Below are 15,450 nucleotides of genomic sequence, written 5' to 3'. Positions count from 1 at the left end.
CGAAATAGAAAGCCAAACACCAATAATCAACATCACAAATTTGATTAAACTTAAAATACTTTGACTCTTAAAGAAAATTGAAATGACTAAGGTTGGAAGGAGTATTTATTTAAGCATTGTTTAGTTCGAAAAAAATTAAGTATCACGTCAAATATGTGAACACATTCAAAGTATTAAACGTAGACTAATCAAAAAATAAACATAGACTAATCAAAAAATAAATTACATAACTCGCCGCCAGAAACTGCATGACGAATTTATTAAACCTAATTAATCCATCATTAGCATATATTGGTGAAAAGATTCATCTCACTATTTACAACCAAACTATACAATTAGTTTTTTTTTCTACATTTAATACTCCAAGAATGTGTCACAAGATTCAATAAGATTCGTGAAAAAAATTTAGGCACAACCAAGGCCTTACAGGAACAGCGCAAGAGCAAGCCAGAAACATAATGATTGCCAAATCGCAAGGGCACCTATCATTCCGTGAACCGCCGTAAGAGAAAGCCAAACACCAATATTAATTTACAGGAACAGCGCGAGAGCAAGCCAAACATAAAATATATGACTGGTTAACACGGATCCAAAAATCACTTGACAAGATGCGAAGTAGCAAGACAAGGTTTCGTTCAAACTGAATATGATGTTTAATAAAGTCACATTAACGAGAGCCAAGTATCACAACAAGGGGTTACAATCCCTTTTGATAACGAAGTCAAGACCTACCCGATGCATCCACAGACATCCAAAAGACGCAAACACTGGAACAGGCGCCAAAAGCGGTATCCAACACGATCTTGCTGTCAGCAAAGTTTGAGAGACGAGGCTCATGCTGTCCACTGCCCACCAGCACCATATCCAGCAGCAGCAGGTTGTGGCGAGACCCCTTTTGCTGCAGCAGGCTGCTGTGGATTTGCTGGAGGTGCAGCATAGCTGCTCTGAGTCGCTGCTGGTGCTGCAGACTGATCATAACTTGGAGGATTCGTAGGTGGCTGGGTGTATCCTGCCTGGCCATATGCAGGCTGGCCGGCTGCTGGCGCAGAGGTGGCATAACCAGCCTGACCAGTTGCCTGACCAGGAGGACCATATCCTGGCTGTGAGTACGCACTTCCATAGTTAGGATCTGCTGGAGCTCCCTGGTACCCATAGTTTGCATTAGCTTGAGCTGATTGATCACCATATGCTGGTTGGGTCTGCGGGTACTGTGCATAGCTACCTTGCTGTGTGCCTTGCTGAGGATAGCCTGGAGCTGCTGGTGCACTCTGACCATATGGAGCTGGTGCCGGCCCACCCTGCTGTGGGTAACCCTGTTGCGCATACCCATCAGGTCCAGTTGCTGCACTGTATGTTTGCCCATAAGCAGGAGGCTGCTGAGACGGCGGCCCATAAGATGCAGGTGGCGCCTGGTAGGAGCCATCAGTGGCTGGAGCACCCCTGGGCGGCCATTGTCCAGGTCCACTGTATGGAGGCCTAGCATAGGGATCTGGCTGTTGAGGATAGCCTTGCTGCGGGCCCATTGGTGGCTGACCATAGTACTGCTGGTTCGGAGGGGGAGCATTGTATCTAGGATCACCATACCCATGGCTGTAGTTCTGTTGAGGCGCCTGTTGCGGATACTGAGGTTGGCCATAGTTAGGACCCTGGGATTGCCCATAACTGTTGTAATTCCCTGGCCCAGGAGGGTAGCTTGGTGGCTGGCTATCATATGGCTGAGAGCCCTGCTTGTAGTAGTCACCACCACCCTGGTACGAAGGATGGGGTGGAGGGCCCTGCCTCTGGTCCCAGCCCATACCACCTCTTGGTGGTCCCTGCGGCGGGTAGCCACCGTAGGGTGCGTTGTAGTTTTGAGGTGGAGGCATACCTCTAGGTGGGTATCCATAGCCATGATTCTGAGAACGTGGCCCCCACTGAGAACCAGCACCATGACCCTGAGGTCGGTAACCTTGTGGACCATATCCGCCAGATTGGTTTGTATGCTTTGAAAATGTCTGTACAAGAAAGCATGTTAGAAACCAAAAGGGGAAGTAAATAACAGACACTACAAACTAACATAAAGCCAAAGGTAATAGGAAGCCATCAAGGGGCAGCCAGACTGTTCACATTGCAGTTAAATAAGAACAGCATTAATATATATGCCTGCATAGTAGCTCATATCTCATACTTATTAAACACTGTCCAGCATTAATCACTAAATCGTTCAAGAAACAATGTTCAAGAAAAGAAATCCGTTAACAAAATCTCCACAAATTTCTTTGGACAACATTATGCAACACCATTAATACAATAGGAATATCAATAGTACCCTTGGTTAACCATCATTAAAAATTGCAACAAGAAATGTAGAATAAAAAGAATACTTCAGAATTTAACATATTGGTGCATCTCATAAACATAAACAGCTTCAATAGAGAACACAATTTATATCGAGATTAAATGCACTGCATCACACATTATCAAATAGCAACCGTTACTAATGGTGGAAAAATAACGCTAAGCAACCCAAACTCTAGTTAAGGGTGTCGTACCAAATAAGTAACAATGTGTAAATCCGTAATCATTTAGCTATAGCATATGGAAGTTGTGTTTTGCAGACAACATACAGTCACAAACAATTCAGTTTAGCAAACCTATACATGGTGATGTAGTAGCCTTGTCATGGCAATGATACACTTGTTGCAGTCTTCCAATGCCATACCGTTTCTGTTTCCTTTCGGCATAGGCAGCCTTACCAGTTACCAACTACATAAACCATGCAAGGGTAAGGGATAATGATCAATATCCCTCTTCGGTGCAAGTAAACGATGACCCCCATGAAGAAAGCTAGCTGTATCTGCATTAGGATGCCCAACCAACTCCAAAATTGGCACCTTCAACAAAAATCATTGACGGAAACTGGAAGCGAGTGAACTTGATGTGTCAGTTCAGACTGCTTATGTAGGAAACAGAATCATATCTTAGCTAGCAACTGGATAATCCGCTGGTATGGTAATACAGCACTTGCAAAGCTATAGTCATGGACACTGTGATCCATTCTAATTCAATTAAGCATGCCCATGTTTATTGCTAAGGGTGATAGATGAGAAAAGTCCTACTCATAGTGTATTGTCCTACAAAGAATAGTCAAGCTAATGGGATCAAGAATCCAATCTGTATCCAGATCTCCCAGACGAATCATTTGCTATGTATTACAGCTCAAAAGTTAATTTCTGAATTGTATGATCATGCACTCTTTTTTACTCTTCAATAATTCATATTACTTAACAAATAAATAATTCAAGAACTTTGCTCCAATGGACAGATATGGAATGGAAGCGTGCATGATCCAGTAAAAATGAGAAGGGAAAATAATCCATAAAAAGTTCTCAGTGCTTAGCACCCAGGATAAGGGATTTTGAAGAGGGAAATGCAGTGAAATATTCATTGAGTTAATGAATCCAATTTACAAATTTTACATCCTTAATCTTGAGAAAGCAATGGTGTCTCGTTGTCTTTCATCGGAAGATGATAAACATGAAGAAGAACTTACCTTCCAGCCCAATTAGGCACTGCTATATATCAAGATGGATACTTCATACAAGGCCAATTGTAGAGAAGAGTGATTAGTTTAGAACAAATCTTAAAATTCAAGCCAACACTCCCAACAAGAGAAATGACAATATATTCACAGTATGAATAACAAAGTACGAAAGCAAAGTGTTTTTGTTTATAACAAAAATATCAGTACACTTGGGACAAACAATACAAGCTAGAAAGCTTATCAGGAAATTCTCAAACTCGTCTTGATCAGAAAGATGGTACGAATTGCATGCAAGGCATATTATGAAACCCAAATATCAGTACACTTGGGACAACTATACAAGCTACAAAGCTTATCAAGAAATCTCCAGTTTGGCTTGATCAGAAAAAATGGTACAAATTGCATGCAATGATAAAGCAGGCATATTACAAAACTCAAAAGCTAAGAAACCAATCGGTTAATAATAGCATTGTAATAAGGCCGTGTTCTCAATAGGGATGCCATGAATTTCTCTTGGGTAACAAAAAATACCATGAAGACAACATTAAATTTGGTATCTACCATCACAAAAGTAACCATATCATGAACCAAGAACAATCAATCATGAAGCATGATCACATCATCAGCAACCATCAGGGTAAAATCACAGAATGCATGAACAATCAAAAGCATATAGTAGTACTTAACAATGAAAACGCAAATCGACTACCAGAAAAGGACAAAGGAAGATCACATCACCTGATTCATAGCTTGCTTGATCAAATCCTTTACAATTTCAATCTGCTTCTTATTCCCAGTAATACGTACAATTCTTTCAGTCAATGTAACACCCTCTGGAGGATGTTGGGGTATTAACTACAAAAAAAAAACAAAGTTATCTCCTTAGACCTCTCAGTATATACAAGTTGTAAAAGTTTGATAATGGCAAGCCACCATGACAAGTGACATATCCACCTGAATACGAGCACCAGATTTGGTCTGCATGCCTTTAATTGTCTCACCCCCTTTTCCAATAATGAGACCAACCTATGAAATAAAGGTAATGGTTGAACATATAAAATGGCACACTAATACGACATCGTTAGCTCCAAGAAAGAACCTTGTTATCAGGAACTGTCATCTCAAATTGCTCTGATCCAGGCTGTCCACTTCCAAATCCTCTAGCTATCAAGGCAGGGGAACCGCCAGCCTCAGCCTGGAATAGAGCGTAGAGCATCCAATGGAAATTTTAGAACTAGCGTGCAGGTGAAAACACAGCTCAAGAGCAACTCGAATTAAGGAATCAGCACATATTCAGTGTACCTCAGCTATGACACACTTAATAAGCTGCTCTGCTTTATCAACACTTCCAAGGGTTCCAACTAGTTCAACTGACCGAGTCAGGGTATTTGGGTCCACATCAGCGTCCTTGGTGATTTGGATCTGTGCACCTGAGCTCGATTGCAAGTTCCTAATTGTCTCACCAGATTTTCCAATGAGGACACCAACCTGCATGAATTCCCAAAGTAAGAAATAAGAATAGACTGAATAACATGTAGAAGAAATTGTAGTTTCTACAGTAAATGTTCTTATCTATGTCATTTGTTTACGACATTCGTGAGACATAGTATAAGCAGAATCTGACAGTAAACGAGTTTGTTGGGAATAATATACCTTGCTGTTGGGCACTTCGATCTTACGAGAAATATCCTGTGCATCAGTTGCTGCATCACCTTCCTGCTGGGGAGCTTCAGTTGCTGCATCACCTTCCTGCTGGGGAGCTTCAGCTGCTGCTTCAAGCGGCTTCTCATCAGAAGCCGAATCTGGAGCAGGAGCGGCTGCCGCGCCGTTATCACCATCCATCGCCGCCCCATCGGTGGGAGCAACCTTATCCTCCGCAGCTGCGGGCTCCTCCACATTCACGGAGGAGCCGTCTTTCTGCAGCTCAACCCCTGCTCCTAATCGAGGAAAACGAGCGAATCAATCAACCGGGTGAGCCGCAAGCTTCATCTATCTAGAAGTAAAAGCGCGACAAACCATAGATTCCAGACAAGGGGGGGCTGAGAGATCCACCTGTGGCGACGTCGGGCTCGCCGTCCACGCGCAGGCGCTTGGCGTCCTCGCCGGTGCCGTTCGCCTCCGCGTCGGCGCTGACGTCCTCCAGCTTCCGCTTGTTATCGACTTCGGCCGTCGCGGCCACCTCCTCCTGCACCGCGGCGACGGCGGATTCGACGGCGGCGAGATGCTCCTCGGGGACTAATACCTCCGGAGGCGGCGTTGGCGGCGCGGCGTCAGCGTCCGCCATGGGGAACGAAAGGATTAGGGTTTGAGGGTTTTCGCCGCCCTGGCTTTTTTTTTTTCTTAGGATGGGTCGCCGTGGACGTCCGCCGGATGACACGATGGAGCCCGTGGATGTCCTAGCCCGTTTATATACAACGGGATCATCGGGTGTTTCTTGCTACACATAGTACGTGTCGTATGTAGAGAAACGTATTTCAATGTTGTGCTGGTATTTTTGGTGAAAGTCAAAGCATATTCGACCGTATTTTATTTGTAGTATAACTAAAGTAAAACACTCCCCTCCATTGTGGTAAAAAAAGCATTCCCTCCATTCAAAAAGATGTAATGTAATTATATATAGTGATATAAGGCAAATTATTCAAATTTTTTACCAAGTTTATGTGAAAGATACTAAACAATTACTACAAATTATATTTTCATGATATATCTCTTTATATTCATATGTATTGATTGATACTTTTTCAGTATAAATTTGATTAAATTTAAGATATCTTAATTTAACTATACCTAAAATTTCATCATAGACGAAGACAATACTATATATAATAATATGAAGTATAGAGTCGTCCTATTCTAATGGCCTCTATACGTGTTAATATTAATGTGAGCTGTCAATATATGGTCTGTTTGATTTTATATATTTTTAAAATAAAATAAGCTTATTTCCACACTCGCTATGACGAGTGTTTTATATGCACACCCTACTTCATTGTCCGATATGCGGCTTTCCTTGTGCTCATGAAGTCGCACTCTTCCATCGACCCGTCATCTCCCTTCCTCTTCCGAACTAATTTTTTACTACTAATAGTATTATTTTTGTTAAGCAAGGCCTTGTTTAGTTCCGAAAACTAAAAAATTTTCGAAACTGTAGCACTTTCGTTTGTTTGTGGTGAATATTTTACTAACTAGAGTCAAAAGATTCGTCTCGTGATTTACAGTCAAACTGTGTGATTAGTTTTTGTTTTCGTCTATATTTAATGCTTCATGCATGTGCCGTAAGAATCGATGTGATAGAGAATCTTGAAAACTTTTTGAATTTCGGGGTGAAGTAAACAAGGCCCAAATAATTCTATCCTTAATGGAAGCGGTTAAATCTCCCTGTGCTAATCACTGGGGGCATGTACGGTGTCCAGGACTTATTTAACTTATTTGTGATAATTTTTCCCACGCTCCGCTGGCCTAAATCAAAATTTCATTTTACTAAACCATGGTGGCTGGTCATAATAAATCAGTCACGGTTCACCAAATTTAAGCAAAACAAACTCTATAAATTATTTGAACAAAAAATAATTTAGGCTTATTTAAATTAATCATTGCGTGGCAATCTGTCCGTCATTTCCCTCTTTTACTCCATCGGTGTTAGCAAGAATTTAAAAAATATAAACATGCATGCAACAAACAAGAAAGTAATTAGTTATGCATGTAGATTAATTAAAAAGACTACTTTAATTACTAGCGGCTGTCAATTTTCAAAGCTCACCGGCGGCCTTGTGTCCACGGCGCGTGCTCTGAATACTATTCATAGGCCGGGCTTCCAAAAAGTAAGGTCCTATATATATATCGGTCCTCTTTCTAATTTATGAACATATATAATTAGGATCGGATATGTATTTTGACGGCAGTAGTTGATCGACCGTCGTCGTCTGTGATGATTCTCTTGGTAAAAGAATCTCTTTCTTGGTCAGTTCGCGGGAACTTTGCTCCAGCGTCCGGATCAGGAAGATCACAGTAGGAACAAAGCGACTCTGCGTTTTCACAAAAGCATATCTCCTCCAAGTTAACCGCTGCCTGTATCAGACGGCGTGTGAATGCCACGATTGTCTCTTGGGTGCTGTAAAACCGAGCAATTGTGACCCTGACCAGATTATAGTGCTTGAAACTGGAGTCGACTTCCCATGGCACATTCTTCCTGCCGGCCAAACCACAGCAGTTATGTTCCATGAGCTGCAATTTAGCAAAAAAAAAAAGGGCAGTGTAAGTATATTTGATGATGTTGTTTGGTTTAGAGAAAGCTATAGTACGTCATAAATAAATTGGCATAGTGATATATAATTAATTTGATCTAGTAGTTGTTGTACTAAAGCATGCTAAAAAAAAAGGGGGGGGGCTGAAAGACATGCATCTAGGTAATAAGTTAAATAAATATCCGGGTACATATACATACCTTGATGTAGAGTTCCTGTAAGTGTGGTGCAGATTGGAGGAGGAACATAGTCCAAGCAAGGCCACACTCCCGGTTGACATTCTTGAGCTTTAGATTCTTGAGCTTGCTAAACGCATCTGTCAAGCGTCTTGAGGTTTCTGGTCGAACCCAAATCTGCACAAACAAATTAATTAAAACCAAAATAAATAAATAAAATTGATTGCAAAACACATACTATATATATATATATAGTATGTGTTTTGCAATCAATTTTATATAAGAACATGCGCAAAAAAAATACAATAGTACTTACATTACTGCCACTGAAATTGAGGCGTAGATCGGTGAGGGCAGTGCTGTTGGCAAGGATGCGGCTTAACCTGACGGTCTCGTCAACGACGATGTCACCGGTTAGGGTCATTGTAGTGAGTCGTGGTACATGACCCAAGGATACAAGCTTGTCTGTTGTCCAGAACCAACCTCTCAAAGTGAAACTCTCCAGTCTGGGAAGCCATAGGAGCTGGATGGCGCTAGGGAAGCACAATATGACCTTGATGTGTTTAAGCCACGCATGGCGCACACGCCACAGCCAACCGCGCTCGGGCCCAAAGTTCTCCAAGGTCAGCTTCTCCAGTCTTGTGCAGGTAGCGAGGATGCCGCCGTCCAATAAGTCAGGACCACCGTGTCTCATCTTCTCTAGGGTAAGCTCTGTCAGATGAGGTCCGAAAATCGCCGGGCAAGCGTCCAAGAGAGCCTTGAAGCGCCGGCCGTAACCAACCAGAGTGCGATGAATGCTCTCGCTGTCGCGATCGTCTTCAAACATGGGATACGTCGTCGTGATCGTCAGCGAGACCTTGCGCACCCTGCCGCTGGCCACGGCGTCATCGAGCAGTCGTCCCAGCTCCATGTAATTGTGCCTCAGGTAGAATCTCATGGCCACTGTATTGTGGACGGCGGCGGCGTCAAGTGGAGGCCTCCAGGAGGATGCCAGCAGCGCCGTCGCCGCGTTAGCCATCTCATCTCCGGCGTCGTAGAGGTCGTCGTCGTCGTCGTCGTTAGGATCATCGACGGCGGCAGGCCCGTGCGCCGCGTCGCCATCCTCTTCGCCGTCAGGGTCAGCGTTCTCCACCTCCACCGCCGCAGCAGCAGGATCATTGCGTGGGAGGAATTTGGCGATATCCAGGACAAGCCTCGGCAACTGAGCTGGAAGACACCGCCATCGCCGGGAGAGGACTCCGGCACGGACGGCGGCACGGAGGGAGAGCTTCTCCAGGATCGAAACTAGGACGTCGCTAGGCAGCTGACTTATCAGGTCTTCCTCCGATGATGGAGTAGTGGACTCCATCACCATGATGATCACCTGCTAGCTTCTTCTTCTTCTGAAGTTCTGATGATGGTCTGATGATGACTTAAGTATTTGGATCGTTCTCACTCTCACCTATTATATCTATCTCTGCAATGCAATCACGCACATGGAACTAGAAACAAAGCAGCGTTTGATGCATATATATATATATAATACGGGGTGGTCTATTACAATGCACATACGACTCCGATCCGCGATCCGAATCCGTTTCCGTTCCGTAATAGAATACTAATAAGTCAAGTCCCCGTACAAGTGTCCGACTCCGACTCCGAGTCGCTTGAGGGCCAGAGGCAGCTGGCCTGCGGGCGCCATCGCCCACCAGAGCAGGGTCTGACTGCAGCGTCCGTGGGGAATTTTTTTAGCACTTTTTTAAACATATTTCAAATTTAAAACCAAAAGTTTTTTATTTCTAAATCTAATACTTTTGGCCGCACCACCACACACGGCGTGTTATTTGAACTCTACGCGCCATACATGGCAGCGCGACAGGGCGAATGACATGGCACGTGATCGGCCCACAGGCGCTCACGTGATAAGTCCTGCCGCGCCACAGATCTAGGCGTGACATTGCCACGCCGTGACCTGTGACACGGTAGGGCCAAATAAACAAGGCCTCGGTAGCAGCAACAGCAGCCAGGGTATTCATTGCGCGCCATCAATACGAGAGCAAGTCCCAAGGATCTATCGTCCTCCCTCCTCCTAAAGATTTCCAAACGGGCCGCATAAAACAGGCTGGCCGAGTCCGGTGCGAAAAAGCCCGGCCCTAACTCGGCCCTAGCTCGTCCCAGCCGTGCCCGTGCCTAGCTTGTCCCGATGTCGTGCCCGTGCCTGGGCCGCAAAGTCGGCCCGTAGTGCCGACCCAGGCACGGCCCGCTCCAACGGGCGGCACGACAACGACATGGCTTAGCCGTTGGATGAGGGAGGAGCGAGGACAACCGTTGGATTTAGGGCGACGGGGCTGGCCATATATAAGTCGGCCGCCGCGGCCGCCCCCTCTCGAACCCTAGCTCATCTGTCTTCTCCCTCGCGACGTGCCTGCTCTTCTGTCCTCTATCGCCCGTTCACAGCTCGCTCGTCGCTCGTCGCCCTCTCGCTCGTCGTCGTCCCCTTCTCTGGCGGGTAATGGGTCGCATCTGGTGGGTTCCTATAACACTCCAAAATTTTTAATTTTGGATTGTTATTAGAAAAACACTAAATTAAATAAGGATTTAAAAATTTTCTAAAATATTCCAAGATTCATTTAATTATTGAATTCATAAAGAGATAAAAATGTGGAATTTTAAAACTTTTATAAAGTTAAGTGAAGGGTGTTTTGTTTTGTTATTGTGTGCTTTGTGCCCTAGCTTTGTTTGGCTTGTGTGACAAAAATGAATTACAAAATTTCTAGCGAGCCACGATTAGGTCCTTTCGGTTTTCGGAAAAATAAAACACTAAAAGTCCTTTTTGAAAACTAATTTATATTCAAGTTAAAAGAAAAAAACATTTAAAAAGGTGTTATTAAGAAAATGTGCTTTGTTTTCAAAAGTAGTAAAGAAAACAATTCTTAAAACAACCTTAAATTAATAAATCAAATTTTGGTTTATAGATGTGGTGAAGAATTTGGTTTCAAACCCTTTTTAAATAAAAATAAAAGTCTTTTTTTTTCTTTCCCCCCCAACCTTCCTCTCTTTTGGGCCCAACCCTGCAGCAGCACCAGCCCAGCCCCCCTCCTTTCCCCCCCCCACTCTCAGCCGTGGGCCGAAGCCCACCTGCACCTCGGCCCACCCCGCGCCCCTCCTGCACCTCGCCTTCCCCTCTCGGCTGCCGCTGACCTGCGGGCCCCGCCTGCCAGCCCGCGCCCGAATCGCTGCCACCGCGGCCCCACGCGTCAGCCGTCTTCCCCAACCTCCGTCCGCTTCGGGCGGATAGGAGACGCCACCGCCGCCGCTGAATTCGCGCCTATGCGCGTGGACCGAGGTTGGCCTCACCCATAAAAGGGACTCGCCCTTGCGTGCCGCGCCCCTCCCTAAACCCTAGGAGCCGCCGCCATCTCCCGAGCCCTAGCCGAGCCGCGTCATCGCCATTGCTGTGCCACCGAGCTCCAAGCCGCCGTCAATCTCCGCGCTCGTTGCGTCCCGGCCAACAAGGAGACCACCGTGACGATAGCCCCAAGGTGAGGAATCCGCCCGACCCATCCCCGTCCTCTCTCTCGCTCCCTAGGACCGACGCGGGCTCGCCGTAGTTTCGCCGTAGGCGTCGAGCCGCCCCGCCGCGCGACCCGTTCATCCCGGCCTCTCCCTCGCGCGGCAAGCACGCGCATCACGCTCGCCTCGGCGTGCGCAGCACGCCCGTGCCCTCGGCACGGCCCCTCGTGCCCCGTAGTGCCGCCACGGTGAGCCGGAGCACCGCGGCCATGGTGCGCCGCCGCAGAGAGGCGCTGCCCCGGCGGCCTTTCCGGCTGGAGGGCCCGCAGCCGCCCGATCTTGAGCCAACGGCTCAGATCTACCGCGGACCAAGTCAGCGCCTGCGTCAGCGCCGCGTCAGCGAAGACGGGTCAACCAGGTCAAGCCACGGTCCGCCCTTGCACTTTTGCAGAAAACACCCTCAGCTTTTGTGGAATCAACCCGCAGTCCATCCCTGTTCAAAAATAATTAGGTTTAGGTCCCGATTTTATCAGTTTAACCACTGTAGCCATCGGTATTTAAAGATTTAGTCAAAAATGCTTTTAAAATTCAGTTTTGATTATTTAAAATATGAAAAATAGTTCTGTTAATTCACAGTTTTGCCACTGATCTAGTTTTGGCCATAGAACGCGCGTTTTAACTCCGTTTGAGCCCGTTCTTGTCGCGTTAGTTTCTTATCGTCGTAAACTACGCTTTAGCAGTAGTAGTTACCTCGTTTGACCATTTAGGTTTTCACCATAAATACAAAATGATTAATGCCTAACTAAATGCCCTTTTAATCTACAGAAGCACCTTATGTTTATAACTTTGGTTTTTCATAAACAAATATTAATGTTATTAACACCAACATAAATGCCTTTTTAGTTGTGATCTACTTAATCTAATCTTAGTCCATAAATGCTTTGTTTAACTTGTCATAAATTCTTTGTTTTCTAATAGTAAAGTGACTTAAGTGATGTAGAATGGTTCGTAATTAGGTTATGACTGTCGACGAAAGCTGGTCGGCAGTCTACCTTGGGGTATACCCACGGTAGTAGTTTATCGGTAGACGGTGCGCAAACTACGAACTCGATGGTGACGCAAGACACGGACAAGCTTTTTATCCAGGTTCGGCCGCCGAGTTGGCGTAATACCTACGTCCTGCGTCTGGCTGTATTGATTTGTGTTGAGAGAATATGATGTGTGCTAGGGGGGTCCCTTGCCCCTCCTTATATAGTCTGGAGGGCAGGGTTACAGATCTGGAAACTAATCCTAGTCGGTTACAATTGCCATGGATAATTCGATATCAATTCCTATTCTAACCGACTAGAGTCCTGCTTAATCTCCACATCTTGTTTCCTTGCGCGAAACTCCAGGTTGTCGGATCAAGCCTTGAACTCGTCTCGTAATGGGCCCAGCCTCCTGGCCGAAGTCTAGCCGTAAGGGTATAGGGGTTTATACCCCCACAGCTAGTCCCCGAGCACCATGTATTGTAATGTAACACACCGTCTTGAGCTTCTTCGATCAGTGAGGCTTGACGTCTTCAACAAGCAGGAAAGTCGCCCGAACAGTCGCAACGGTATTTTGGCCAACTCAAAAGACAGTTGATCAACATTGACATCGAAGAAACAGGTTGTTCGAAGAATGCATGGTGCTCTTAAAAGAAATTTCTTTCCTAGTGAAGTGTGCCCACTTTACTTTTTTGAAAGGTACAAACATCAAAAAAGCAAGCAAATTCACCGCTAGGTGAAGTGTGCCCACTTAGTCCCCGAGCCTGGTAGTAGGTGACGTAGGCACGTGGTGCCAGGGTCAAAAGAAAATTCCCCAAAGTAGTTTTGAGACTGAGATGCATCGCTAGATGCATCGTACCGATGTAGTCCCCGAGCTTGCTGGAAGGCGAAGTATGAGCCTTGTAGTAAGGTCAAAAGTGAATTTACCAGTCCCCGAGCATGTCATGCTCGTCTGCAACTGAAGAGACCAATCGACCAGTCCCCGAGCACTAAGTGTGCTCCTTGGAATTATATGTTGCTATACCGTACGACCAGTCCCCGAGCGTCGAGTGCTCGGTGGTCGGTGCATGCCTTAAAGCTTTGAGCTGATAGACTGGGCGACCAGCTCCCGAGCGTCAAGTGCTCGGTGGTCGGTGCAGTCCTTGAAGTTCCGAGCTGATAGACTATGCGACCAGTCCCCGAGCGTCGAGTGCTCGGTGGTCGGTGCCGTCCTTGAAGTTCCGAGCTGATAGACTAGGCGACCAGTCCCCGAGCGTCGAGTGCTCGGTGGTCGGTGTCGTCCTTGAAGTTCCGAGCTGATAGACTCGGCGACCAGTCCCCGAGCGTCGAGTGCTCGGTGGTCGGTGCAGTCCCCGAATTGTTGACTCACTGGCGTACGTATCTTCTTATTTTTGAAACAATCTTTTCATTTAAAGTTGACGTGACGAGACCTCCTGATGGGTTGTCAGATGGACGCATGAAAAGTTGCGCCTGGCAACTGTGCAGCCGCCCGTTGCATGGTTTGAGAAAAGGAAACCATCAATTGGTACGAAAACTCCGCCACATTAATTGTCTATAATCATTGTAAACCGAAACGCCACATCCGCCGCATAGCCCGCCCACTTCCCGAGAATACGGGAAGTGGGAGAGGTGGAGCTGCGGGTTATAAGGGCCTGATAGTTCCGCCTGTACTGCTTACCCTGCCATTGCCTTCAAACCTTCCGCTCTCATCTCCTCCAATCGCCTGCATCTTCCTAACTCAAGCCCACATTCACACCTCTAATGGCGAAGAGCGACTCCAGGAAGAGGGCCGAACTGATGGCCAAGGAGTGGAAGAAGTCTCGCAGCACCACAAAATCTCTTGGTGACCTCGTCGACATGGGGCTTCTTCACGGCCCGGAGCTCGGCGGCTGGAGGGCACCGGAGGGGGAGAGCTACCCCGACCCTCGCGCCGGTGAGATCGTCGTATTTGAAGATTTCATTAAGAGGGGTTTTGGTGTTCCTGTTCACCCTTTTCTTCAAGGTCTTCTTTTGTATTATGAGATCGGGATTTGCAATCTGCACCCGAACTCAATTCTCCTCATTTCCACTTTTATCCACCTGTGCGAGGCCTATGTTGGCATAGAACCGCACTTCGATCTTTTTCGGTATCTTTTCTGCTTGAGGAAGAAGGGAGCAGTTGGAGGCTCCAAGGTTGCAGGTGGAGTATACCTCAACCTTCGTGATGGAATGAAGAATCGCTACCTGCACTGTCCATGGAACACTTCCTTGACCGAATGGTACAGGAAGTGGTTCTACATCAGGGAGGAACCGGGCAGCTCCACGTTCTGCGACGTGGGATACATTCCTGAGAAGAGGACGAGCTGGACCGACCGCCCGGAGTTCGACGGTCCAGTGGCGGATCTCGTGAAGCTGATCGACTGGTCGCGCCTGGACGGGCTTGGCGTGGTCGGCAACTTCATTTGCCGCCGGGTGATGCCCTGCCAGAAGAGGGTGCACTCGGCGTACGAGTATGCCGGAAGCGCGGACCCGACCAGGATGCGGCCGGAGATCTTGGAGAAAGCGGAGGTACAACAGCTGTTGAACGAGCTGTTTAACTTCGCGGATGGAGGCTTCATCCGTGGCAGTGATCGGGTGCAAGCCTTCAAGTTAGGACGACCAGCACCAAAGGTATGTAGCAGATTCTGTTTTAGCGTTCGTATATTGTCTACAGTTGACTCATCTCTGTTGCTTTTGCAGATCGGCGATGTCGACCGGTGCACAGTGTATGTATCACTGGCACCAGGGATGGAAAATCCTGCGGGAGAGGTCCCGCCAGAGGAGGACGCTGCTCGGTGTACTCATTACACCAGCAGTGAGGAAGACCAAGCCCGCCCCGTCCCGACCTCCGAGGAGAGGGTAGCGGGGAAAAGGCCATTGCCGGCAGATCCTTTGCCGACACCGAAACTGCCGGCAGATCTACCGGCGGAGAGCAGTCAAGCACCGAAGCGTCGTCGGCTCGTGCGGAT

General features: G+C 46.7%; 2 protein-coding genes across 3 annotated transcripts; both read right to left on the bottom strand.

Annotated features, from left to right (window-relative positions):
• LOC110437096 (far upstream element-binding protein 1-like) lies at positions 563-5,911 on the bottom strand. 2 transcript variants are annotated; one of them, XM_021465334.1, is made up of 7 exons: positions 5,576-5,911; positions 5,177-5,454; positions 4,826-5,011; positions 4,623-4,718; positions 4,478-4,549; positions 4,262-4,378; positions 563-1,994 (listed from the first exon to the last, which is right to left on the bottom strand). In XM_021465334.1, exons 1-7 carry the CDS (start codon positions 5,805-5,807, stop codon positions 834-836), a joined length of 2,142 nt encoding a protein of 713 aa, XP_021321009.1. In that variant the 5' UTR covers positions 5,808-5,911; the 3' UTR covers positions 563-833. The 2 variants fall into 2 exon arrangements, with proteins under 2 accessions (XP_021321009.1, XP_021321008.1); XM_021465333.1 differs by having other exon boundaries at positions 5,177-5,460; positions 5,576-5,910.
• On the bottom strand, positions 7,397-9,291 carry LOC8068547. The gene is made up of 3 exons (XM_002443692.1): positions 8,260-9,291; positions 7,968-8,120; positions 7,397-7,747 (listed from the first exon to the last, which is right to left on the bottom strand). The coding sequence occupies exons 1-3, from the start codon at positions 9,289-9,291 to the stop codon at positions 7,397-7,399; spliced, it is 1,536 nt and encodes a 511-aa protein (XP_002443737.1).

This window comes from Sorghum bicolor, chromosome 7, assembly GCF_000003195.3.
Source record: "Sorghum bicolor cultivar BTx623 chromosome 7, Sorghum_bicolor_NCBIv3, whole genome shotgun sequence".
In the NCBI taxonomy this organism is placed as follows: Eukaryota; Viridiplantae; Streptophyta; class Magnoliopsida; order Poales; family Poaceae; genus Sorghum; species Sorghum bicolor.
This window is presented reverse-complemented; position numbering and strand designations above follow the sequence as displayed.

Coding starts and splice junctions, on each gene's coding strand:
- LOC110437096 (XM_021465333.1), bottom strand. CDS start 5,807: ATGGCGGACGCTGACGCCGCGCCGCCAACGCCGCCTCCGGAGGTATTA. Junction 4,719..4,825: donor TTAAGTGTGTCATAGCTGAG/GTACACTGAATA, acceptor GCTCTATTCCAG/GCTGAGGCTGGCGGTTCCCC. Junction 1,995..4,261: donor TCAAGCAAGCTATGAATCAG/GTGATGTGATCT, acceptor TTTCTTGTACAG/ACATTTTCAAAGCATACAAA.
- LOC8068547 (XM_002443692.1), bottom strand. CDS start 9,291: ATGGAGTCCACTACTCCATCATCGGAGGAAGACCTGATAAGTCAGCTG. Junction 8,121..8,259: donor TCAATTTCAGTGGCAGTAAT/GTAAGTACTATT, acceptor TTGTTTGTGCAG/ATTTGGGTTCGACCAGAAAC. Junction 7,748..7,967: donor TACAGGAACTCTACATCAAG/GTATGTATATGT, acceptor GCTAAATTGCAG/CTCATGGAACATAACTGCTG.